This window comes from Notechis scutatus, chromosome 4 (genome assembly GCF_049901735.1).
Source record: "Notechis scutatus isolate UNSWTSFEM ecotype Mainland chromosome 4, rNotScu1.2, whole genome shotgun sequence".
Classification (NCBI taxonomy): Eukaryota; Metazoa; Chordata; class Lepidosauria; order Squamata; family Elapidae; genus Notechis; species Notechis scutatus.
Genome location: NC_142012.1, coordinates 126,120,914 through 126,148,743, shown reverse-complemented (window position 1 = coordinate 126,148,743; position 27,830 = coordinate 126,120,914). Strand labels below are relative to the sequence as shown.

At 36.8% G+C, this 27,830-nt stretch overlaps 1 protein-coding gene and 1 long non-coding RNA gene across 7 annotated transcripts; one reads left to right on the top strand and one right to left on the bottom strand.

The window, feature by feature from the left end:
- Positions 1-37: 37 nt before the first annotated feature.
- On the top strand, positions 38-24,667 carry LOC113421398 (uncharacterized). The gene is made up of 3 exons (XR_015749443.1): positions 38-661; positions 1,583-1,675; positions 23,519-24,667. It is a non-coding gene; the product is annotated as an uncharacterized LOC113421398 (long non-coding RNA).
- SAP130 (Sin3A associated protein 130) lies at positions 5,025-27,830 on the bottom strand. 6 transcript variants are annotated; one of them, XM_026681291.2, is made up of 21 exons: positions 27,580-27,830; positions 25,719-25,833; positions 25,338-25,573; positions 23,268-23,435; positions 22,974-23,085; positions 21,121-21,245; positions 20,533-20,657; positions 20,023-20,170; positions 19,590-19,680; positions 19,104-19,208; positions 17,505-17,646; positions 16,630-16,748; positions 15,210-15,512; positions 14,267-14,441; positions 13,713-13,817; positions 12,205-12,563; positions 10,430-10,678; positions 10,018-10,143; positions 7,721-7,824; positions 6,839-6,952; positions 5,025-5,924 (listed from the first exon to the last, which is right to left on the bottom strand). In XM_026681291.2, the coding sequence occupies exons 2-21, from the start codon at positions 25,825-25,827 to the stop codon at positions 5,766-5,768; spliced, it is 3,174 nt and encodes a 1,057-aa protein (XP_026537076.1). In that variant the 5' UTR covers positions 25,828-25,833; positions 27,580-27,830; the 3' UTR covers positions 5,025-5,765. The 6 variants fall into 6 exon arrangements, with proteins under 6 accessions (XP_026537076.1, XP_087820915.1, XP_087820916.1 ...); XM_087964789.1 differs by having other exon boundaries at positions 7,721-7,821; positions 27,580-27,739; XM_087964790.1 differs by having other exon boundaries at positions 10,565-10,678; positions 27,580-27,739.

The window sequence follows — 27,830 nt, the reverse complement described above, 5'->3', positions numbered from 1 at the left end:
AGGGAGCCGTTAAAAAGGTCACGTGAGAAGACCTGCCGACTATAGAGAACGAAGGGAAATGGAGACGCTCGTCTTTTTAACGGATAACTAGAGCTGATTGCGTATGTTATTAGGCTTTCCTTTGGAATTCCCTCAAAAGGCTATTTTGTCGGTCCACCGGTAAGAACTGGCAGCCTCAAGATGATCAGGACAAGTTTGCTAAGTCTTTAACGGCACGTAGGCGAAGAAAATCGGTCGTGAAAACTATTTCGGGACAACCGTTCAATGTTTAGAAGCTCTGGCTTCTTTTGCACTCGTTTAGCTAACGATGGGATTAAAAAAAATTCTAGTATTGCAACTTAAAAACGCTCGGTTCTATCGATCAGTGGTAGGCATTATTTAACCAGTGGTAGGCAATTTTTAATTCTATCACATAAACTAGAAACGCATTACTTTTCAGCCCAAAGTCTCACCACTTCAAGTGCACTCTTAAAAAAAAGGAAACCAAACTACCGATGTAGAAGCTCCATATGTCTTTCCTGCATATGGCCAATTTTTCATGGGACGAAGATTGACTGCGGTTAATAGCATTATGTACACCTCAAAGTGGGATTTTTTTTTCAATCGTGAAACAATATGTCTTTTGGACTTCTTCAGAAATTTTACAACATATACATTGCAGGTAATGTATAGCTACAGTTTAGGTGATTGTAGAAAGAAAGATGAACGAAATGGAGAGAACTTTTTGTAGCTTTGAAATACCTCACTTTCCACAAAACTGTTACTGGCTACTAATCTCAGCTTCTTATTGGCAATATTTCAAAACAGGTCAGCCAATAAATTGTATTAAGATTTACATAATACTGCATCTAAGTATATAGATTATTATTATTGTCATGCATCTGATACTCTTCTATTTAAGACGTTATCCAGGTACTTCTGACTTTTTGTGATCTGATGAATATTGTTTTGCAAGGACTGTTTGTACATGCTTGGGTGATTGGTGACATTATTTAACTACTTTTTCTTCCTGTCAACTTTTTTCAATTGTCTTCAGTTTTTCTGAAATACATGAAATCAAACTTATTGCATTTGTTAACCAGAACAAGAGAACTAGAATTCAAATGTCTAAAAACATAATTGATAATACCAGAATAATTAGGAAAGTTATATAGAAACAAATAATTTTGATTAAAAGATAAAAGACTAAGTGCATGTTCAGGCTACACATATAGAACCAAGGAGAAAAATTAAAATTTGCAGTCTAGTTAATATAAACTTTAAAATAACAATATAAAACAAATACTTCAGTTTTTCTGAAGACCAGGTTTTCTTCCAATAAGTTTTAGCTTCAGTATTCTAGTGAGCCGTCTGATTTTATTTCAGTTTTTGTTCTTTTTGTGATCTCAATTTTCTCTAGAGACACAACTGACATCATTTTTTCTTGATTTAGATTTTCAAATAGTCCAACTTTCACAGTCATATACAATTGGAAAAACCATTTCTGTGTGACCTTTGCTGGCATGTCTTTTTTAAAATCAAAATTTAAAGACTCAAGATAAATTTGATTAAACAAGGACTAAGTAAGTGTCTTTTTTTGCAGATAATTAAATCAGCTATTTTCATGAAGGTGCTGACAGTACTACACATTTTTACTGAGATGTACGTTCAGCTGAAGTCATAGAAACTTCCTTTAGTAAGTATGCTTAAGGCTGCAGGTTTAAATGACAAATGTAATTGTATTGGCAGATTGAATTGTAGAGCAGGCAAAATCTACTGCAGATGTTTGTGACACAGCATTTTAAGGAGAAGTTTTCATATTTTGCATTGCTAGGATAGCCTAAAATGATAAATAGTAAAGCTTGATTGCTGTAGGTAAAGGTTGCAATTCCCATATCCAGTACTCCTGTTTGAAAAAACGACACAAAGCTGGAGGCTTTGAGTGAAACCACAGCATACCAGAACACAAGAAAAAATTAGGCATCCTGATTCAAGAGGCAATTTTGGGAAACAGAGTAAAGCATTCATAGGCTGGCAAAAAGCTATCATATATTGTTTTTCATGTATTTTATACCTCCTGTGTATTTCTGAAGAAGACAGCTTGCTATTCTTACAACTCTGCTCCTAGGAGTATGGATTTGGGACAAACTGAGGTTTCTGGGGACAATCCACAGGTCAGTCAGTTATCTTCTCCCTTCCTTCTTGTAAATTGTTCCTTCTTTAGGGACTGCTTTCTGTTTCAGAAGCATTTCATCCTCCTTTGCAGCCTGTCTCCCTGACTAAATATATGATAATGGGAGGGAAATAAATGCACTTCCTTTGAATATGTGCAGTCTAGTAGGCTTCTCTCCAAATAATTTACTGTATCCTTAATAATATTGCCCCTAAAGTTCAAGGCTAGACTGTGGCTAAGCCTGCAAGTTCATCTGCAGGATTAAAGCTTGTAGTGGACCTGACCCCCAAAAATAGGAAATACTGGCCAGGAGAGGGAGCACCTAGTTTTAGTTAAATTGGGAAATGGTCCAGCAGGTTCAACTAGTTGTCAGAATGTTATCTCAGTGGGGTACTCTTACTTTCAAAGTTCCCTTTCCATTTTTGAAATGGGCATATATTATCTACCACTAGAAGGTTGGGACAGCATGGCTAAAAGTTGTTTTTTTCATGAATGGTATAGAAATTCTCCCCCAGCAGAATTGAATCTATCTGCAACTGGCTTGCCCTTCTCTGGCAGGAGTAGAGCAATTTTGCAAGGGGGGGGGGTTTCTACCTAGACCCAAAATTCTGCAAAAAAATTGATCTTACTCTGGGATAAAATTCTCATAGATGCTTCTGTTGACAAGTCTTTCCAAATGTGTGATTTCACCTCAGATTAGCTAATGGCACCCATGGGGATATGAGAACCATTGAATTATTAGAAAAATAGAGCAAAGAATTCCCAGGTTGACTGCTAGTGAATGCATGGCTGTGTCTTTTGTGTTTTCTTGACATCAGTATGGGTGTGATTTGTGTGATCATCCCAGTACTTATTAGATCTGATCCTCTTTAATAATATAATTATTACTGTTATATAGATAAAACCTTAAAAAGTCTGATTTTATGTATAAAATACTAAATCTTATAGAATATTGCTTCTAAGTACATAGAATTGCATTGTCACGTAGGAAAAAAAAAAGGATTTTGAACCCGGTGACATTTGCAGACCAGAATCTTAGTAACTTTGCAGAATTACTTAACTCATTTTTGATAAATTTAGTTGCTTATTAGAATTAGGAAGATATGGCAACACAAAATTCTTAGTTTTTCCTTTTTCTTTTACATAAAAATTGTGAAATCAAATGTAATTTTTGATTTCATATAAAAAAGAGGTCAAGGAACCCTTGATGCTATCCTAGAATACAAATACTCTGGAGCTATAGCGATGGGCAGTATGCTATAGAATCCATCAGGTTTATTGTATATTGACTCATGAGCTGACAACATATAAAAAGGGCATTCATTGCTATTCATTGTTAATTGAGGAAGCATGTACATTAGGAGAAATCTCCAGTTTAAGGTTCTTGTTCTATAATTGCCCTTTTAGAGCTAATGGATGGTCTGAAAATGTGGCTTCAGGAATTTATTATATGATTGCATGGTCTTTTCTACACTAATGCAAATGGACTATTTTAAAATAGCTCTGTAAATATTTGCATAGAAATAAATGCATACATAAGCTGTACCTCAACTTTTAACTGTCACAACTGCTACACAAACTCTCATACGAGTGCAAGCAAAAATCCTTATACCAGATCAGTCCATTACAAAGAAAATACCCATCTTGTGCAAAAGAGTGGTACCTAAATTTTACATCATGCAGGCAGGAAATATGAGGCGTAAGAATTTGAACTTTTATCCCATTAGAGTTTGCATTTGCTATAGAGCAGTCATTGGGATTTTTGTGGCACCTTTGTTAATTTTGCTACAATAAATCTACTTGGGGTCCTTGAAAAATCTATTCTTTCAGTTGCTTTCCTAGCTGAGCTGGCAAAAGTGCAATTGTTTTCTAAGTAGAACACTAGAATTGTGTAACTGTAACAGAATAATGTAGCACTTAAATTGTTACATTTTCAAAAGTCTTCATTGGCTTTTTAGTGTTGAATCTGCAACAATGAGGGCAGGCATATTATTGGTAATAGAGAATAATATTTAAGATTAACATTTAACATATTTAACAACAGTGTGTTCCATAGGATAGGGTTGTCTTAGAGAATTTTTCATTTTATGCGCTTTAGAGGACGAAGTTTTTAAATGATGTCAAAGTGCCACAAAATTTTTATGATGGGGATCTATACAGTGGTGTCAATTTTTGGATTTGAAATTGGAGAAATTTTTAGAGCCATAAAGATATTTGTGACCTCACTGATCTGTGGGGCTTGCTAATTTTCTCAATAGAAGTTGACATGGTTTTGTTATCCAGATACAAACATTTTTCATATGTCCATTTTGATGTTACTTTTCTTGCCTGATATTCAATTTTATTGGTACATAAATTAGAAAAAGTAAGAGTTGTGTGTGTTGGGGGTTTTGGTCTCTCTTCCTGACTAAAAATTGGAGCAACCTGAAGCTTAAGAAGAATTAAAAGTGAAATACAGAAGTACAGAATGATAATTTTGGATTACCTGAATGACACTGGATCATGAGCATGAGAAACTCTGATAAAACTATACATACATATTAAACTGACCTTTGGTTAATAGTGGCATAATCTTCTTATACCGTGCAGTCCTAATTGAAATCAAAAGCAGGATTTATGTAAAGTTTGGATTCTTATTCTTTCAGTCAAAATGACAAATTTATACAATCTGGATATCTTTATCTTATTTGCATACTAACTATAAGATTGGATTGAAAGAATTATTGGCTTCTAAAATCATCAAAATACCTGTAATCTTGATGGATTAAGAATATTATCATTGTTCTTAACAGCTTGGAAGGGAAATATATACTTTAATATAGGCTTTTCTCTTTCCCATTTCCATTTTTCCACACAATTATAACCATTATTCTTATACAAAATCCTCCAAATCCTTTATTTACGTTTTCAGATGTTATATAACACAATTTTATGCAATATAATGAACAGCATCACACCAGCTACAGAAAGAACTGTGCTGTATTTGAAAACAATATCCTGGAGCACCAACATGGGCACAGCACAAAATTCACAACACTACAAATAACTTCTGAAATGTATTTTAAAAATAGACAGCTAGAGACTGCAGAACCACTTATGATTCTAAACATAGCAGAATTGCCAGTGCAAGGACACTGGTTTATGAAGGCTGCTTCAGCCACTGCAAGTTCATAAGGAGCCTGAATGGGCAGGGCTTAGTGGAAGTAGTGTCATCTCAACTTTTTCCAATTTATGACAATTTGCTTCAAGACAGATGGCTCTTGAGGTCTGTTGCAGGAATCCATTGTACAAATCAGTGAAGTAATGTCTAAAACTGTAAGATGAAAAGAAAGGGACTATCACACCTGTGTCAATGGTTCCAATTAGTAGGCACTGGGACATATCGAGAGAGCTAAACAAAATGAGACTGAAGAGTTTAAACAGGGACGAGCCTGAGAAAAATCTTTGTTCATTGACAGATTATTAATAGTCTCTTAAGGTCACTGGGTTCCATGTTTTAATTCATCTTTCTTGTCTTTTTTACTTAAATGTTGCTTCTTACAAGAAACCTCCAATAAAAGAACCTTAACACTGTTCTGTACATGTTTTGTTTTCAGTCCTTTTAGTTTTGTTTCTAAACTTTTTCTTTTCTCTTCAATTTGGATACCTTCTTGACAGTTCCATTTTTGTTAAGGAGCTTCAGAACACGCTCTTTGTGATCTAAGACCTTTAGCATGGATTCTCGAGCCTCATTTATTTGATCCATTACAAGTTTACATCTCTGCATATTTCCCTGAAATACAACATTGAATTTAAAATGTTAATACTTCAACGTATTGTATTTTATCTTCAATAATCTTCATACCAAAAAGTACAGAAGCTGAAGAACTGAAGTATTATTATAGCATATCAGAAGGGACGATTCAGAACAAAGTTCTCATGTAACTCTCCTCCCCAGTTCTTGCTGACAGTGTTCTAATACAACTGGTTTCTATAGAAAATTTGAAAATTATTGCACAACAAAAGTGAGATTAATGATAAGGTAAATAATGGCAGGTATTGTATAGGGAACCACATGCCAACAACATAATTCTGACTCTCAAATCCATGTCTCCTTCCCCACTCTGCTTTTCATTAAAATGAAATATGCAGAGCCTAGGGAACTTCAGTTGAAAAAGATTATCTTTCTTATTTTAAAGTGTAGGTGAAAGATTCAATGGTGTTTAACAGGAAATGGACATCAGAAAGGGGAAAGGGTAGCCTGAACATAAATGTATACCACAAAAACTATGTAATAGTTTAGCATACACAAATTTATGGACGTATTATGTAATGCCAGCTTTGAATGCAATATTGTCTGATAAAAGAAATAATTTAAAATGGGTTGATAACAGGTTCTAATATCAGAGCCTAAAAAACAGACTTGATAATACCGAATTATTTCTTTATAATTTTCAGTTGATACATGAAGCTTTATTTTTCAGATATTAAACATCTATTTATACAAAATATGTTCATTTTTATTTACAGTCCAGGAAATATGAATTAAATCAGTTTGCCAAGAAAAAAGGAACCAAATGAAAATCTTCAATTTACTTACTGTATTGATTAGCTTTCTTTTACAGTTGTTTCATCTAAAAAAATCAAGGCTTTATTCTGCAGCTACAGCTGAGGCCAAAGAAAATTAGCAAAATAAATACAACTCACCTGTATCAATTCATTTATTTGATGCAAATCATCATCAGTTGCTGCCTTTTTCTTGGGGATAATGCCTTCTTGTAAGGAAGTGAGTCGTTCATACACATCATGTTCCAGATTAGTCTATAAAGTATTAAAATTTGACAATATCTAAGCTTCACACTCTTTCATAACATGGAGTATAAAATTAGAAATTCTAATTCAGTGTATCTGATTTCAACATATTCAGTATAATTTCATTGCTTTCAGAACAGCAGCAAAGTCTTGATATTGATAATGACATCAATATGTTTCAAAGAGGAAGAAGGAACACCCTAAATCACTGAATGGGAAAACAGATTCTAACTGCCTACAGTGTACAAACATTATACCACCCTTCCATATAGGCCCAAACTTTCTCCAGTGCTTTTAGTTCTTAATTGTCACATAACTACCACTTAGTGCTTAGATTAAAATCTTGATTCGGTCTAAAGCATCATATACTTTTAAAAAACCAACAGTTGTCTATGTATAACTACACATCTTGGTTTTCCTTTCTACACTTCTGAAATATAAAGACTTGGCACTAAGCCTAAGCACTTACCTCTCTTGCAGTAGGGACAACCAGGAGGAATATACAATAGTGTTGCCTCAGATCAGTGGCTCCATACCACTTCTTTAAACCAGTGCGCCCAGAGTAAGTTTTGAACATTTGAACAAAATGTATCAGTATGCCTGACTCAAAATCTCCCTTACTAAAGGTTTAGGTTTATGTGATACAAATTTATCTGCATCATTTTTGAAGAGATAGTCATGGCAGTTTGTGGTAATTTCTATATGTAACTTTTCAAATGACTTCCTAAACAGTTCTGGAATTATTTTATACAGAATCAATATGACTTTCCCACTTACCAGCTGTAATAACTGTGCTGCGCAGAGATGGACTTTCCATCCCTGTGCACGGCAAGATACTCCTTTCTGATTAGCTATCTCTTGTAGCATAGCTTTCTTCTCTTCTAGAAGGAATGAGAGATGAGAAGGAAGCAAATGATCATGCCAAAAAGAAAGTAATTTATTTTTACAGAATAAAAAGACACAAACTGTTTAATAGAAGTATGTATAATTTATCACACTGATTACATAATGGTCAACTTCAGTTATTGAAATGGGACAGCCTTAAAAATCAAATTCTGATTTCAGTATGTGAAGATGTTTAAACAAAAGCAAAGCCTATATTCAGATGAAATGAATGAGAAAGTTATTTCAATCTAGGTGGTAATTTTTAGCTAGGGAATGTTGATTTCTGAGGATGAAGAATGGTAAAGATAATGGATCTGGAACTGAAAGATGAATTTTAAAAAGTTGTTAAGAAGAGAAAGATAGCAGAGTTGGACAGAAAATAACACTGCTTTATGGCAGTGGACAAGGTTGGCAGAATCATGTGACACTTAGACTTAGAATAACTTTATTGTCACTTTAAATGTACACCAATCGGCATACATTAAATTTCGTTGCATACTGCTCTCAAAGGGTCACCACCTCCAATATACACTGGAAGATCATGAACACTGGGAGGAGCATCTGGAGAACTGAAATGTGGGCTTCTTCACTCAGAGCTGCTGTGGCTGGAGCTGCTGTGAATGCTGCTGTTTGGTGATCAATAAATTAATGGATACCTAGATAGACTGCAGTTAAAATTAAAAGACCCTAAAAGGAATGGAAGAAATTTGGTTACAACAAATGAGAGCATGACCACAGAACAATAATGGCTAAAGAAAGGAAGACATGGAATAGCACCTTAACAGTGGTAGTGGATTGAATTAAATGAAAGACAGAAAATAATCAAGATGATTAGACTGGAGGAGTGAATTACATTGTGAGTGGAGCATGAGATAAATTATCTCACTCCCCAAGAAGAAAGGATAGCAACAGAATTCTGAAACACTTTGCCTGGGTGAGAACAAGGGAAATGGGACTCCAGTGGTGTCACTTCTCTGTTAGTTGGGAAACATCTGATCACCGCACTGGGTATTTTTAATGTATTAGTGTGATCCTTTCCCTTCTACAGATTGTGCAAGCCTGGATAACAAGGTAGATATCACTTGTTATATCTACTTAATACTTCACAGTAGAGATATAGGATCTGTTCATATGTTCTGATGAAGTTGAAAACATGGGAAATTCCAAACAATCTGGAGAGCGATAGTGTTGGGAGACTTATCAATCTCTGGAGTATAGAGATGATTAGAGCTTTTGATAGTTACCCTGTGCCCTCATTATTTCCAGACTGAATTTCTCTAATTTGTTATACACGGGCTTGCTAGAAACTTTGGCTGATACAAATTCAAGCTTGTAATAACCTATAAAATGCCATGTTTTGGCATATTTGTGAGGCTACTTGTTCTATGTAGAATTTGCTGGCAAAGAACACATACTGAGTCTCTATTTCCTATGTACCAGAATTCCCTTAACATGAATATCCTCAGCAATAAGACTGCTATTAACCAACACAATACTTGCTAAGACCTGGTTATTAGGCAGGCATTTAACAAATGAAAAACTGATGCAAAATGTATTTGGAGTGTGTATTGGCACTGGTTATTATTATTATTAATAGTGAGTTCTATTAGAGTAATATAATTGCTTTAGGGCAATAGGCACACTATACATGTAAAGGTCATACCTTGTGATCCAAATATGTAATGCAGTGTAAACAAGTATCTGTGGTTTTTTCCCCCCTTACAATTTATTCATGTTAGCCATCAAGAAAAAACATGTAACTGTCACAAAGCTCTAAAGATACACTTTCAGCTCAGATATGTTCTAATAATTATGTTAGATTAAAAAAAGATATAGTAAGAGACTGTACTTTCTTAAAATAAATGGGTTGCATTGGCCAAGGACCATCAGGTTTGTGGTTTAGGAGAGCTGTGGATTTTAGTGAAATAAGTGCATTAACTTTATTGTGGATGAGACACCATATTATTTTAATGCTACTATGAATTTCAGAGGAATAATGTCAGGAGTTGCTGAGGTATAAAAAAGAGTAAGAGTATTGAAAATTAGTGTACCTAATAGCAACTGGAGAAATGATGTAGATTGTGTTATATTGTTGAAATGTTATATACTTTTAAATAGGCTTTTGCATGCATTGTTGATGACTAATACACCATTTCACACTGTGAAAATGTGTAGTGGAAGAGACATACCTTTTACTCTGACATCACTGTATCGCTGGAAATGATGATAGGCTGCTTTCCATGGATTGCGATAGTGACGGAGCAGAGTTATGGGTGGTCTTGGACGTACAGGCACATACCTCACTCCTTCTTCATCTAAAAAAAAATTTAAGAATAACTATTCAGGCTTCACTGAGAAGTTTGTATTATGAACTACAAAAAATGAATGTAATCCTATGACTGACTTTTAAAGCAGAGGTGAGTTCTGCTTTGTTTAATGCTAATTCTAGCATTAATCTGGGAAAAATATTTAATTTGTTTTTGGAAATAAAGAAGTTCTTCCTGTTCCCCTTCTGAAATGTGGTATTTGGGTGGCTGAATAGGGTTTTGAGAGATGACTAACTAGGAATTAAAAGTTTCCTTTCTGAATTCAAATAATCACCTATATATTCTTTTGGAGGTGATTTGCGCTTTTCTGCCTTTATCAGCAAGCTTTTGGTAGTGGATTTCTCATCATCCGTGCTATTCGTCTCCATCATATCCCCTTCCTCTGTAGAGATGATGTGTTGCTGCTTACGTGGTTTTTTCCTTGGGGAAGCACCTGGCGGCAAGTCACTTTGGGGTACTGTAAGATTGTTGGCCAGCAATGTAACAGATGGAGATACACTATTTGTGCTCAGTGGAGGAACTGCTGGAAAGGAAAGAGAAACATGTTTAAGACATTTCATAGTTAGGGTTTAGGAAACACTCCAAATTTTCTGGCTTTTTCTTCCAGAAAATGCAGTGTGTTGCATCACTTGTTCTATTTCTAATATGCATTTATATGACAGACACTTTAGAATATTCTGCAAAATTATTCTCCCAAATGACTTAAAGGCCTTGCAATAGTCTGTCTCCCTATTGGGGGTTCTTTTCAGGAGTTTGGCCTTTGTACTAAGAAACCAAACAATTAGCCTTTTTGATAACATAATTTGAGAAACATATAGTAACTAGGAAAATTTCAAGCCTCATAAATACAATAAAATATTGATAATATTTGATACTTAAAGATGGGATAACTTAAGACAAAATTCTTTTCTGTAAAAAAAAAATAAGCAAAAGATCTTCAGGGGCTCTACAAACTTTACTAATGAGGTCCTTATCTTGAACACAAAACAATGATTTGCTTATTTAATCAAATTATATAGCCCATCCATCTTCCTCCAAAAAGGAAACAGAGTTTAGTTGAAGCCTATTGTTCCCCAACTATTTTTGAAAACAGAAGAGGCTTCTTGGATGAGAAGTGAAACCAAGAAAGTCCAGTTGCCTTTTGGAAAAAGCACCTTGGGACGATCTAGATAATCTACTTCCTCCAAAGTTCTCTGGAATAGTTGCTCAACAATTGCCTCTATCACCAAGTCCACAGTGCTAAGGCCTGGTCCACTTTTGGGGGCAAAATAGGTTCAAACAATTTCCAGATAACGGCAAGATACCACCCCAAATATCTCTGAGTTTGTGACAACGCAAGTGTCCAACAGGGAATGAATCCAAGCATCTTTATCTGACAGAAATTCTGCAAATACTTCCATGCGGTACCTCCCTTATCCTGGAGGGCCTGGGTCAGCTGAAGAGGTGGTGTAGTTTGCAGCTGAAATAAGGGCAGGTATGTACTGGTGCTTTGCTACCCATTCCACCATGAGGTAGACTTTAATAGCAGCTCTAATCTATGTTTGGTTGAGTTCACCCTTATTCATGTCTCACAGTTGCACAAATGTAACACTTTTAACAGACACTCCAATTACAGGCAAATACAGTACTTATGTAGGAAATTTCCCCAAGTTTTCAGTGATATGCTAATTTTTGTTTATGCAGCAATTTATAAACTTCTTTATATAATGATATAGAAAATCAAAGCAATTAAAATGAAACAAGTCTTTTCACCATTATTTATTTATTTATTTGATTGATTGATGTGCTGCCTATCTCATCTAGAAGTGACTCTGGGTGGCACATATTAAATCAATTTGAAACAAGTGCTCAAGTTGGTTTTCCTAAACAATTCTAATCTCTCTCTTATAATTATTTAAACAAGTCTAAATGTTTTCAAAGTAGACTGGAGAATCATTTTACTGGGATGATATAAGACTCCTTCTGTAAGCACCACTAGAAGATCTCTAAGATCACTTCCATCCTTATGATTCTCTAAATCAAAACAAAACCCCCCAAAAAACACCTTACCTGAAACTGGTCTCATTATATCCAAAGGTTCCACTTCCTCTTTTATTTTTATCTCTGGTACAACAGGACCCAGTACTGTAGACAGGATACCACTTATGGTTGATGGAGGTGGAGGAACAGTTACAACTGTGGCTGAAGTAGGTGGAGGAGCTGGAAGTGTTCCTGGAATGCTTGATAGAGCAGTTGTGGGCTGCGAAGGTGGACTAGCTGCTGTGATGATTGTTGGAATGGCAGACTGTGGCTGCTGAGAAGTAGGGACTGAGACAGGAGGTTGCTCATTGCTCTGTATGGATACTGCCTCCACAGACACTGTTACAGGAGTGGCCATTGAGACATGGATTTCTGGCTTAGGTTTAACACTAAACAAAACACACAAATTAAAAAGTTAGACTCTTTCTTCAAGATCCTACAACAATAAACTTACAATAGTATAGTGAAACAAGCAGAGCCATATATATTCAGAAATTAAATGACCATGAACCCACTGCAAATTTTGAAGCCTTCCCCAGCACACGTTCTGTGTTTTTCTCTCATTAAGAACCTCCTAGTCCCAGCTTCTACTTTCTGCTGAACGAGGAGCTATGAATCCAGGAGCACCTCCTTGGGGGAATGCAACCCTGTCTAGAAAACTTTGGAGACCATATTATTAAATTTTGCTGATGACCAACAGCTTTGTTTTGGTAGGGTTTATTCCAAGCCTGTTTCATTCCATCTAGACCCTCAAACCTCCAGATACCTGTGCAAAATTTCTGGTATCATTCATGATGGCAATAAATTATCAATGACTTTGATCAATATACTGGTGATACTTCACCTGAACTAATGGATGACTTCCCCCATTGGTTTCATTTAGGTTTTAAACAGCATGGGAGAAATCCCTGAGCCTTATGGGACTCTCTGCTGGAGCTTCTGTGGATTTCAGCTCTCTGTGTCTATGATCACCACTGAAGCAATCTACTCGGATAGAACTATTCTAAAATAGTGCACTTACTTCCAGCTTTTGCAGCTGGTCCAGTAGAAAGCTGTAATTGAATATTACCTACGGGTCTAGCAGGACCAAGACAGAATATATTCCCCACATCTATGTTCTGATGAAGTAGTTTCTTTCCCATGATGGGGCCTGAATCCTGACTGGAAAGGATCCAAACAACCAATTTCCCTTTAGTCCTTTCTAGCTGATTCCACATCATTTTCTCAATAATCTTTCTTAAAAACCATGTGTGGAAACGGCATCCAGGAGTTCTTTCCTAAAAAGAGATGACCTACCACTCCTTTAAAGCAGATGGCAATACCCTCTTTCTTAAAGAAGTATTAATATTATGGATTCAGGAACTCACATCCAACCTTATCCCATTATCTTGAATTACACAAGCTAAAAAAACTTTGCTCAGTGAACATTCATACATATGTTTGCTTATATTACTTGTTTTAAACATTTACCATAAGATATATTTTTGTTTGCAAAGCTAAAATAGGAGCTTTTTGGGGGGAGAGGGGGGAAATCTTACCCAGCTGGTCTTGGTGATCCACTTGCACTTCTCACAGAACTTTCTACCCGAGGGCCAGCTACCTCAGTTGGTTGAGGAGGGATTAGGCTTTTCCTCACTGCCAGCCTACAAAACAACACGCCAACTACTATGAAATTTCCTTTGTTTATAAGCATGAATATCTGTGTAAAGAGTATAGATCAACATTGTAATTAACTTAAAAATATTGTAGTAGCTCTCCAGTAAGGGAAAAACAAGAAATGTAATATACTGTTCTATTCTGCAAGTATAAAGCATTCATTCAATACTATGTCCAGCAATTTTGACAGCTTCAAGAAAAAGACTTAAAAATACTTTTTCTAGCTTTGATCTGCATATAATAAAAATACAATCAGATATAAAAAACTTTGCTATTTGTGGCTTCTTTTATGCTTTATTAGCAGTGTATTGTCAACGATATGAAATATGGTTGATGGAATAAATGTTACAAAATGAATTTACTTCTGATATGGTGATGAGCATATCATAAGTGTAAATATTTGCATAAATATTACTGCAACTGCAATTTTACTCACCCATCAGTAGTAGGTTTCTTTCGGAGAATGCTTGGACGTGGGGATGAACCCTGAGCTGATGTGCTAGAATTGGCACTCTGGCTGTGAGTTTGCACCACTGTAGTTGAAGCTGAAGCAGAGTTGAATGTATTGCTAATTGGATTGGCCATAATGGTGGCTCCATCTGCCAAGACCACTGGTGAAAATGGTCAGAAAAATTTAGTTGAAATGATTATCTGGAAATTATAACTTGCTTTCCTTAAATAACCCATGTTTGGATCACAAATATTGATATTTTTAATTTATTGGGTACTCTTTATCTATACTTTTTCAGAATTAAATCTAATGATGCTCAATATAGCATTCTCCTTCCGTAAGTCTCTAAATAATAACTTTGTAGTTAACTCCTTCCTTAGAAAAAAAGGTGATATGCATTTCTAATCTTGGAGATTGAAAGAAAGCAGAAACTTTATCCTGCTTGATGACACCAGAACATTTGCAATACAATTGCAAGTATGAACAACAAAATAGCAATCTAACTCTAAATAATATGTCCTATGTGCAGTCCTTTGTATGTTTCCTTAAAAATTCCAGCATAATCAAAATTACTTCTTAAAAAGACCAATATTCAGAATGCGTTTTCCTAATAACACTAATATTGTCCAAATAGCAGGTGGCTATTAGAAAAAAAGAAATTTTTAATTGGGGCCTGCATTATGGTCTTTTTATTACTAAATGGAGACCACCTTAAATGGAATGCTTTCAAAATTCTTTTACATACTATTAAATTTTATTGAAATTTGGTTTTCTATTGTTGATGATTCTGTTTTAGATTTAATGCTTGCATCTTTTATGGTTTTAAATTTTATATTTATACAAAGAAAATGGTAATTATTGGAATATATCTATATATCTATATGTCTATATCTCTATATATCACAAATAAATCAGAATAAATAAAGACCTGATGTCTTGGTTTCAGTTTGTGGTTGCTGAGGCCCCAATGGTGCTGTTTGAAGACCTTGAGTGCCAATTGGTGCAGCTGGATGTAGCCCTTGGGTTCCAATTGGCGTAGACTGTATTCCTTGGGCACTGATGGGTGCTGGCTGTATCCCCTGTGCACCAATTGGTGTAGACTGTATGCCCTGTATGTGACGGGCGTGGGATGCATCTACTGTCATCAGCTGCATGGGATTAAGATGCACTGTCGAAGCTACTCCTACTCCTGTCTGAGCTGCTATGGCAGAATTAGGAGCCTGGGCTGAAACTGGAACGACATGCTTAATAAATATTCTGGTTTGTGTGGGAGTAATTGAGTGCAATATTGTTAAATGCACTTCATACCTGATAATGTAATTATATATCAGCAGTTTGATAGTAACAAAAGGTTAAGATCTATGCACACCAGTTTTAGCTTTAAATCCACACAATAACTATGCTGTTTCATATTGCTAAAGTTATATTATAACTAAACTTATTTGCTTTCACACAAACTCAAGAGAACATACTCAATTCATATCCCAGCTCCATTCATCACAGCATGTTCAATTAGCCAAATTATTATAGAAGATAATACAGTAATAGTCTAGCATAAAAACAAACCATACAATTGCAAAACTCATATAATAATACAGTGATTGTGAATTTAAATAAGAAAGTATCCAATTCAATATTCACTGAACTTAAACATATTGGATTGTTTTAGCTTGTATTTTCCAACAATACAGTTTATACTTACAATGGAGAGAGCTTGTTTGCATAACATACATCCCAAGCTCATTGCCAGAGCTTACAATGCATAATTCTTAATGTTCTTACAATCATATAAGAGATAATGTTCTGATTTATGCATTCTTTTCAATGCATAAACCAGAACATTAATCTCTTATATGATTTTTGTAATTATTAATTCATGTGGCTAACCAGGACACTTAGAAAAGCATTGAAAAAGCATTTTTCATAATAGATTTCAGATTTTTATGGTATTAAAAATACCATAACACTGCCATTAATACCTGTACTGCTTATTTACACCCGAAGAAACTAACTGAATAAATTACTAGCATTTTGTTGTAAGCCACTCAAAGACTTTGGATATAAGACGAGCGGCAAATAAATGCAATAAATAAATAAATAAAATGAGTGAATAAATTCAATAAATAATAAACAAACAAATAATAATTTCAAAATTTTGTTCCATTATTTTAATTAAGCAAAAGATGATCAACGTGTTTTTCTCTTTTTGAATTTGGCGATTAGGGTTTCTTTCTTAGATCCCATAATTTGCAGTCACATCTTCATCTTAAACATTGTTTTTATGGATAAAGTTATACTGCTGCTCTAGGTAAACTAATTGTAAATTAGTGAAATTAGTGAATTCTTACCAGGATATTGTCGGATAGTGGATACAGAGCTGGTAATAGGTGTGTAAGTGTGGGCAGCCAAAGGGTACGAAGGAGGATATGTTGGTAAGAAATACTGAAATTGAACAGGCACTGACTGTCTACAGGAGTGGAAATGAGAGTGATTAAATATAGTCTTGCAATTAGATCCACTTAATAAAATATAGTTATGATTATTACATTTTATTATAGTGCAACTTATAAATCTTATTTGTTAGCTTATTTGGAGATGAGATTTAAAAAAATTTTTTTAAGAAATTTGAAAAGATTGTGGAAACAACTCATTTCTTTCTACACCTTGCCACATTATAATCCAATTAGAAGAATAAATATGGGATAAGGGAAAGGATTTTTACATATTACTTGTTTAATGCCTCCGGGTTTTTTTTTAAATTCTCAATTCCATTGATAATTAATATAAAACAGCATGTATACATTTGACAAACTTTAGAAATGCATTTTTAAGCACATACATATTACAATCCATTTCTAAATACAGCAGGGTTTGAAATGCAGGATTTGACAAGGAGCATTATAGGTAGTCCTTGTCTTATGGCCACAGTTGAGAACAGAATGTCATGAGTCATTGCAGTCATAAGTTGAGTCATCACGTGACCAGACCAGATTTTATGACCGCTTTTACTGCAGTCCTAAGTCAAGTCACCAGGATCATATGTGCAAAACCATCTTAACCAACTGGCTAAAAATATAGCAAATTGTGATCACATGGCAGCAGGATGCTGCAACAAACCAGTCTGTGTATCAGATGCTAAGCATCTAAATTGTGATGTGACATAAGAGCAGGGTGATAGTGATTAAGAAATTATTTTCCTGTATAAGAAAATAAGCTCGCTTACCTATTATCATTTCTAGCTTCCATTGCCACTGGATTTGGAGATGCACGGTGACCAGATATAGGAATAAGATTACTTCTCTCTGCAGTATAATCAGACTGGATGCGGGGAGGGGTGTGTGTGATTTGCTGGGGGACGACTTTAGCTGTATAATAACAAGAGACAATCCAGTTATTCACCATACTCAGTAAACTAAGATTAAGAAAATAACATATGTAGAAGATGATGTTCAGGGAACCAGTTCTATTATCCTTTTAACAGAAAGACAGTACATGATAATTTAGAGCTAAAAACACAGGCATTTTCAACTGGGTAGAAATGTGATATATACAATTTGTAAAGCATTATATGGGCAAAGACACCTATTGCGCTACTGAAGGAAAATGAGGGATGAATCTGATCAGATATGAGCTAGAGTCTCTATTAAGACTTTACTTATGGTGGTAAGAGCAGCATCTGCATAATTTTGCCTGGTGGCTTCTTTCAAAATCACCAGGTCCCTCCTGGAACAGGGAGGGGGGCGCTCACGTGATCAACTTTGAGGCCATTCAGAGAAATTTTTAGAACACCGGCTGGACAGTCACTTATATCTGTTCCCAGTTGGAATTCATGCACAGTGCAGGTCCATTAGAATACCTCGGGAAAGGACTTTCCCAATTATCTAGAAGCAGTTTGACTGTGCTGGTCCTGAGGAAGTGGGCAGAGTGCTCAGTGCTGTCAAGGTAACCACCTGCCAATTAGATCCCTGTCCCTCCTGACTAAGGAAAGCTTTCCAGGACAGCAACTGCCAGATGGGTTCAGGCAGTGTTACAATTCTTCATTACAGGAGGTATGTTTCCATGATTAGGCAGAAGTCATGGCTAGGAGAGCCTTTGCATAACTATATGTTGTGTGCCAGTTGTGCCCTTTCCTGGATCTTGCATCCCTGCACACAGTCACTCAAGCCCTGGTCATCTCATGCTTGCAAAGTACTCTACATGGGGCTACTCTTGAAGAGTATTCAGAAGCTATAACTGTTCCAGAATATAGTGATGCGGACAGTTCTTGTTGCATTGCTATTGGCTTCCAAGTCCAATTCAAGGTATTGGTTATCATCTTTAAAGCCCTTCATGGCATGGGTCCAGGCTATCTGACGAAATATCTCACTCCAATGGAATTGGCTCATCTCACTTATGTTGGCAGAAGGGACATGCTGTGGATCCCATTGGCCAAGGAATTCCAACTAGTGGGATCCAAGAGAAGAACTCTTTCTGTCCTCTGAAACATCATGCCCTCTTTTGGCCTTCCGAAAGGACCTGAAGACCTGGCTCTACCAACTGACTGGGATCTCACATGTCATTCTGGATGTGGTTAATGGACTAATATCCCATCTCCCATCTGTGAGCATCTTGCTCTCTTCCCATCTTGTCAATTTTAAACCAAATTTAGTGATAATATTTACTATTTTAAAGTTTTATCTTGTTTTTACGATTGTAAGCTGCCTCTAGGCAAGATGGGTGGCATATAAGTTTAATAAATAATAAACTGCCTACCTCTGGGAAAAACAAAAATAAAATACTTAAATATTACAAATCAAATTACAGTATAAGAGAACCCACTCACCAACTGGGATGTTTGAAGTGGTCACAGCTGTTGCATGGGATGAATGCGAGGGCATAGTCACAGTGACAATTGTACTAGTGGCTGCTTGAGTGTGAGATATGGAACCTAGAAGAAAAATGTAATACAATTAAATCTCTCTGTAGAAATTGCCAATGAATATAGATGAGAAGAACAGGATAATCTATGCACAGTAATATATTCTATTGATAGAATCAAGCTAAAAGAAATGTCAAGCAGTATTTTTCACATGGTATGACACAGTGGGGCTAATGAAAAGGGATGTACCCCAAATCCTAGACTATATTTGTGCCCCTCCAATCTTGCTTTCTTCTCAAATGTTACATATGGCTCATGGCCATCAAAATGTTGCTACTGTCACTCATTTCACTATTGTGAAAACAAAAGATTTTGTTTGAACAGTTTTGCAACTTTAATAACTTTTTTTAGTTTTACAAATAGTTCTGAATGCGAACTACAGATACTTACCAGCTGTAGTCACAGAAGGAATAGTATTCGTTGCTAAAATTGGTGCCACAGTTGCTGCTGCTACTGGAGTACCAGTACTAAAAATTGTTTTCTGTGGAGGAAAAAGTTGTATATCAAAAACTGTTGAAAATTTGCTTAAAAATCTTACTGTAACAGCTTGAACTAGTTGCCAAGCTATTAGCTCTTACAAAACATAATATTTATATGTGGCTTAAAACCATGATTTATTGAATAAAGTAACAACTTTTGAATAAAGTAACAACTGAATGATCTCAGTTACTGCATTAAGCCATTATTCATACAACATAACATGCAATAATTGATATCATGCAATCTATTAAGTTAAAAAAAAACCACTTGCTCCAAAAGTGTGATGCGTGAATGCCTCAACGGAAAAGAAGTAACTGTTTGGACTGCATTAAAAATAATTTACCTGAGCCATGTTGTGAAGCTGTTTTTGTGTTCCTATGGCTGGATGAGAAGGTAAAGTAATTCTGGTTGCTGTATCTCTTGGCTGGGCTGGCCGCTGAATACTGATAGGTGCAGAAGGTGGGTGCTGTTGAATTGACAGTGCTGGCCGACTGTTTAAAAAAAGTTATTTTACTTAGGGTAGTTAAAAGAGGTATCAAGAGATATCATGACTTAAGATGTGCATTACCTAAATGTCAAGAGCAAGTACTGTCCTCTTGGAACATGAATCAGGATGATTTCATATTACATGGATAACTTACAGCGCACGGAAGCTGATTAGCATAGCAAAATACTGTGCAAAAATGGCTTGGCTCATTGAGCAATGAACTAAGAAGGCAACCTGAAACAGCCTGTATATAGCAGCCAGATCATATAACGTGATCCTCAGGTACAAACAAATCAACATGCAAATACATATATCCCTTCCAATTATATACTTGGTCTACTTAATGCTGTGTTCTCTGATGGTTACCTGAGGGTGGATTCTGTAGCATGTGTAGTTGTTGTAGTAATAACAGGTGACTGAGCCCTTGTGGCTGAGACTGTTGCAACTACAGCAGGTGGAATAGTACTTGAAGTTGTCACAGCAGGCCGAGACTATGTAGGCAAGAAAAAAAAACATCTTATTGGAATTGCAATTTTGTTATTGTAAGAACTTCCAACTATTTCAGAATCTGTTTCTTTAAAAAAATGAGTACTGATATTTAAGTTATATCCTAGATAATATTCAGTTGTATAAAATATAAAAATTGTCAGAAGGCATTATTTTTAGAGCAATAGAAAAGAAAAAGTGCATGACAACCTGTGAAGAGTAAAACAATACTTAATCAACTACCATAGACATTGAAACTCTTAATTAGAAAGGCATCTTGAAGTTCACTATATTTTATTTACAGTAGCTTCTCCAAAACTATTTCTATAATGTTAAGAAAAGAAACTGTCAGATTTCCCAGATTATTTATGCAATGAGCCATTAAATCTGCAAAGTGATTTCTTACTGAAAGAGACAAAAGAAAGCATTGAAACCATTAAATGACAATACCACATAAGTGCAACTTGCCTGGATGGGTTGATGAATGATATGCTGAACTGCTGATTGAGCTGTTGCTGCATTTGGCAATTGCGAAGCTGGCCTCAAGACAGTTGTTACTTTAGAACTTGACATTACAGCAGCAGCTGCTGCACCTGAAAGAAACCATACTCATATAACTGAACAACATTTAATGTTCCATTTTAAAAGTGTCAGCTATAGCTTTTGTGTAGGACAGGGATCCCCAACCTTTTTGACGCCGCGGCCCGGTACTGGCATCAGCTGGGCGCCATGGCCCGGTACCGGCATCAACTGGGCGCCGCCATCTTTTTTGACGAAAAAGTGCTTCCGGTGACCTCACCGGAAGCACTTTTCGTCAAAAGATGGCGGCCGCTCGGTGAGCTTTTCGGATAGAAATGGCTTTCTACCGGAAAAGCTCACCGAGCTTAGCGCCGCCATCTTTTTGATGAAAAGTGCTTCCGGTGAGCTTTCTACCGGAAAAGCTCACCGGAAGCACTTTTTTACCAAAAAAAGATGGCGGCGCCCAGCAACCAGCGGCCCGGTAAGAGTTGTTCCGCGGACCGGTATCGGTCCGCGGACCGGCGGTTGGGGACCCCTGGTGTAGGAGACATGATGAAAAATTAAGGAATACTACCAATACCCATAACTGTATACAACAGTTAAGTTCAGACACACTTAAAATCACAGATTGGAAGAAGTCAACTGGGCCATCTAATCCAACACCTCATGCAGAACTCCAAATTAGAAGGTTCCTAACAAACCACTGGGTGGCTAACTCATCCAACGTAAGAGAGCATCTCCCTTGGAAGTTGGTTTCATTGTCAATTTCACTATCATAAGGAAAAAAAAATCATAATATTTAATTGTAATTTGCCTTTCCTTTAAGGCCACTATTCTGACTTCCGCACATGGGATGACAGAGACCATAGAGAACCTTTTTCTAGGCAATGTCCTCTCAAAACCTTAAGCAGTGCCAGATTTACCCATACCTAGTCTCTTTTCAAGGCTAGTCTCCTTAGTTTGGTCACAAGAGCCTATCCAGTATTATCAGGAAACTTTTATATAAACCACACTAGGGAGACTTTTTTTGGTGGGGGGGAGAGGGGTATGTTTTAATTATAACAAGTGGCTTATGATTTAGATTCCCCAAATTTAGAGGGGCAGCTTATCTCTGGGTGGCATTTTGATGAAAACTTTGAAGGTTGGCTTACCCACAGATGTAATTCATGGGTACGTACACAATGTGCCATATATACATGGTTCAGGAGATCTGAATTTATTTAATGTCAGAACATCCACCCCATGTTTCTATGATAATATTAAAGAAATTCAGCCCTTCAGCCACCTCTTACAACTGCCCAATGGAACATATTTCCTGTTTTCAAAGAAGATAGGTCTGACTTATTTTGATAATTGGATAAATTACAGTGGCTCAGATACTATGGTAAACCATGGACTATAACATCATTTCGATCAGGCTGCTAAGACAAACCTAAACAACTGTTCTTAGGGCTTAGCATAATATAAATGCAACTTAAGACTAATCTCTTTAATGGGAATTGAAGTGGGAGTCTCATTGACCTTAACTGCAGAAAACGTTAACATACAACCATAACCATATTGTGATATTTCCAAAGCAACTGAGATTTTTTTAGGATCAATGAACTATATAATGCCACAAAGATGTATTGTGATATCTCCCAACAAGAATGTAGTTAAATGGAATTGCTTCAGATTCAAGTCCAGCCTTCTCTAGATGCTTCACTTTAGGAGTAATATCTATATTACCCATATCTAAAAATTATCCAAACAAGATTGCTATATAATCATTTGCTACAAGAAAGTACAATTAAGTTTATTACCTCGAGGCAAGTGAGAAGCTCCAATATGTAAGGGAGGCCCAGGAGCACTACTTCGGATAATTGACATTTGAACATTGGTTGTCATAATATGGTGCACGCTATTGGGATGCCCCTGCATATAAAATAGTTATAAAATACAATTATAATAACTATGGTTAATCTGAAATTTTAAAACAAATACAAAGGTAAAATTTAAGTATACTTCTTTACAGTAGAAGTGTATTAAAGACCTTTTCATTCTCTTCTGTTCCATAGTCTTAAGGAATAAGTATATTTTAGCAGGAAAAAAAATACCTGTTGTCCACTTATTGTTGCTACAGGAATAGCAGATGCCTGTGGGATGCTACTTTCCATTGTTACAGTAACCTGGCCAGGGACTTTGGTGGGACCAGACAGAGTAGATGGTGGGGCTGGTGGGGCTGGTGCAATAGGACGACTGGGTATTGCGGGCTTCAAAGGAGGCTGAAAATAACATAAAGATATAATTGCTTCCTCTTTATATAAAAGTAACATAAGTATGTAACAGTTATTTTTCCTTATGGCAGGAGCAGGCAACAAGTGGTTTTTCAGTGTTTATTGATATAAACTCTCATCATCCCTCCCTACAGCCATGTTACCAAAGTAGCTGCAATTTGGCAATATCTGGAAGTCATCATGTACCAGTCCCTTAGAAGCCAAAATTGGGAAGACAGCAGACAGCAAGTGCCACCTAATGCAAAGCTGAAGAAACAGTGGACCACTTACTTAGTAGCTGCTGCAAGAAGATTGCACAGAATACAAGCAATGGCACGACAAAGTAACAACAATGGTGCATTGGAAGATCTGCAAGAAATATCATTTGCCTGCAAGTAAGAACTGGTGGGACCATATAATAGAGAAAGTCACAGAAAATGAAGAAGTTAAATTTGCCCTGAGATTTTAGAATTTAAACAGATAGGCACAAAAAAGTATGGATAGTGGATGTGGCAGTAAGGAAAAAGCAGAATGGAACAGAAGGAACTGGAGAAGATAACAAAATATGAAGGCCTTTAAGCAGAAATAGAACAACTGTGGCAAAAGAAAGCAAAGACAGTACCAATAGTCATAGGCACCTTGTGTGCAATCCCAAAACAACTGGAGCACCATTTGAACACCATCAGCATTGGCAAATTCACTACCAATCAACTGCAAAAGGTGGCTTTACTTGGGAACAGTTTATACGCTGCGATGATATCTGTAACACTATTAAACATCCACACCTGCTTATCCCAGCCTTGGAAAGAACTTGATAGAAAAAAATGCCAAATCCAGTCTAAATATCTGGCTGACTGCAATGAATCATAATTCATCAGTCAATTGCAAAAGGCAGCTTTACTCGGAATAGCTTAATAAATGTGTACAAAGTCAATATTGAGAAGACAGAAACAGATGTTGCCTCTGCAAAGAAGCTGAAGTGGGCTACCTAGCTAGCTGCCACAAGATCACATAGACTGACTACAAACACCGGTATGACAAAGTAGCAACAATGGTGCATTGGAATATCTGCAAGAAATACCGTTTGCCTACAAGCAAGACCTGGTGAGACCACAAAATAGACAAAGTAGTAGAAGGTGAAAATGCTGAAGCCCTGGAATTTTATAATTCAAACAGATAAATACCTGCCACATAACATCCTAGACTTAACAAATGTCAGTAACAAAGCAAAAAACTCTGAATAGTGAATGTGGCAGTACCAGAGCTAGCAAAGAGAAGAACTGCAGAAAATCACAAAGAACTACAAATAAAAATTGAACTGTGGCAAAAGAAATAAAGATAGTACCAATAATAATAGCCTTAGGTGCAATCCCAAAACAATTGAAGCACCACTTGAATACCATTGGCATTAACAAAATCAACACTAGTCAATTGCTTTATTTGGAACAGCTTACAACCTGAAAATATATTTGTAACACCATGAAACAATATCATATGCCTATCCCAAGTCCTTGGGTTGGATTCAGTAGATGGATAAAAATGCCAAATTCAGCCTGAATATCTGGCTGACTATGCAACCAATCATAATAATCTGGCTGACTATGCAACCAATCATCATAATAGAGTATTAAACATATATGTTTAATTCACATTTAAAGAACCTATAGAAAGGTATTTAGTAGTATACATGAAAGTTGGGTTATTACATACTTTTCCTACATATCTACTGAATAGTGGCCTTTCTTTTTTTCAGTTACTTTCTGTAATTTTAAAAAACCTTCACTGGATCTAAAAGAAATCCAGATTAATTATTTGTGATAAGTCAGCGTAACTGAAAATACCTAAGGCATCAAATGCCAACGTGAGAGAAAAATATTTACAATTGTAGTGTACAAAATTAGTTTCCATTACCTTGATAAGCCCTTCAGGAAAGGTAAGTGGCACTGCTGGAGCCAAATGAGTTGGAGGAGCTGCCACTGTAACTGGTACACCTGATGGCACTGTATGGTGTTGAGTCAACATTTGCACTTGTGGATATGGTCGAACTACCACTGTTTCCTGCTTCTCTTCACGGGACTGAAGAGAGCTAGCAGGAACCACATGATCTCTTGGAGTCACTTCCAATTCTCGATTAGGTTCATCACTTACTATTTGAAAAGAAAAAAAGAACCCAATATAGAAAATTTGAACCATTACCATGAAAAGTAACGATTTATTAAACTGTGTAAACATTATATTTAATTTCAGTGGACTTACTTCCATGGAATATTGTTCTTGGTAAAAATGTCTTACCTGTTGTTGCTGGATTTATCAGTCCAGCAGGTCCACTGGTAGAAATTGGAGGAGCTGGACCTAGAGTTGGGGGAGGGACTCCAGTCCGAGGAAACTGCTGGGAACTCATTTCCGCCTGTGAAGCACATATGCAGTTGTAAGAGATTCAGATGCCCGCATTACTGAATACTTTGTTGAGAAGTCTCAGTGAAATCTATTGCTCACATTTTTACTTTCATATATTGTTATTTACAAGTGACCTGTAAAGCACCCTCAAATCAAAATTCTAGTTATATAGTTCAAACAGCTCAATTATGTTAAGTAACAATTGCAATAAAATGTATGAATGCAACAGCAGCTAGAAATCAAATCAGTTTTTAGACATTCAGCAGACAACTATCAATGCTAAACAATGTCAAGCAAATCAACTGCTTATTCAGAAATAAGTTGCACTGTGTTCAGAGATAATTAAGTTTGCAGAGAATGGAGTTTTAAATGTGTTTGAAGTTTGAGTAAATTTTTCTATTGAATAGTTTTAGGAAGCTTAATAAATACCACTTCATCATCATGAAATTGTGTAAGCCTGACACTGAACTCCAAGCATTCTCATAATTGTGTAATTTTATATACACTTTTATGGAAATAATCCTCATTAAACTAATTTAGTAGATGTATGAATGGACAGACAGAGGGATAGATAGTAGTTCTCAAAGTGTGAGAATAGTGAGAATTGTTTCTCGTGGGTATAAAAACATTTCTATTTCAAAGTCGATTCTATTTGAAAGCAGCAACAAAGAACACCGTTGTCACAGGTGCCAGACTGAAAAGGAAAAAGCTGGCTATTTCTGGGAACTGCAAGCAGATATTTCTTAAAACAATAAATTAGTCTTATAGTACATTGTAAAAAAAATGTGTCATCACACCATTGATCCACATTAAATTGGTATTTTTTTGCCTGAAATTTTCCGAAGACTCAGTCAGAGGTCCTAGCCCACAATTACTTTACATTTTACAGCATAAGACCTTATTACGGGTCTCTGCGTTTCTCGTTTAGCTTTCAGATTCCTTTTCAAACTACATTGTAGACATGCTCTAACGGAGGCCATTAGGACACACAAGGTGAACATAATGCTAGTCTTACATGTTACAAATGTATATTTAAACGAAATGTGGCTAGCAGAGGCTCCAAGGCGATCTAGTCTCGTCGTGCCCGATAGCAATGGGAACTTCGCCTTCCAAATAAAGCAGTCCGGGCTAAAGGCTGCTTTCAACTTTCCGTGTCGGAGAGTGTCGCGATCGGAAGAGCTTTAAGGATAAAATTCTCAAGACGAAAAGCGACTCACGACCAACGCAGAACTAGCGGCGAAGCCCACAATCAGACCCCGCCCCGCCAGAGGCGTCACACGAAGCTCCTCCCTTTCTCTCAGATACGGGCGGAATTATTCTCTTGAAATAAGTTCCACCCACTGGCTTCGCCGTTAAAAGTCCAGCCCCTTCTCTCACCAGCCAATTGGAAAGTCTCACCTTCCTACAGTCGACCAATCCGGATCAAAGACTAGCACTACAGGCCAACCAATAGGGAAACCCACATTGGCTACGCCTGGTTACCAATAAGAAAATAAGTAATGGCTAATTAGGGCCAGCTAAAGCCCGCCTCCCATCCCTCCCTGGTCACTATGTGGAACAGACGCGCAGAATAAAGGACCCGGATGTTCAGATAGAATAAAAAAGCTGCAGCTACCGACAACAAACCCCGCGCAGAGCTTCTAGGAGAAAAGAGAAAGGGACCTCTCGGGTTGATATCTACTGAACCGTGACTAGAAGGGACGATGACGGCTTCGGGCAGACCCCCGTCTTCGAGGCAGCTCTTCCCACGACTTACCTGGTGAGGAGGGCGGCGGAATCCCTCCGGAAAAACTCCCCGAAGCACTACGACGTGCACCGACACCGAGGGGGCTCAGTCGAAGTGTTGCTTCCGCTGCTGCAGCAAACCACCCCTCCCCCTTCAGATCGATTGGGTCTCGGCGCGTCCCGCCCACCGTGGTGAGACTTTCGCCTCGTTGTGCGCGGCCATTGGCTGAGCCGCGGGTGGCGGAAAGAGTCTTGGGAGTTGCAGTTCGAGATTCGAACGGC

Coding starts and splice junctions, on each gene's coding strand:
- SAP130 (XM_026681291.2), bottom strand. CDS start 25,827: ATGAGTTCCCAGCAGTTTCCTCGGACTGGAGTCCCTCCCCCAACTCTA. Junction 25,574..25,718: donor GATAAATCCAGCAACAACAG/GTAAGACATTTT, acceptor CTTTTCAAATAG/TAAGTGATGAACCTAATCGA. Junction 10,144..10,429: donor ACCTCCAAAAGAATATATAG/GTGATTATTTGA, acceptor ATTTTTTTTTAG/ATGAAGAAGGAGTGAGGTAT.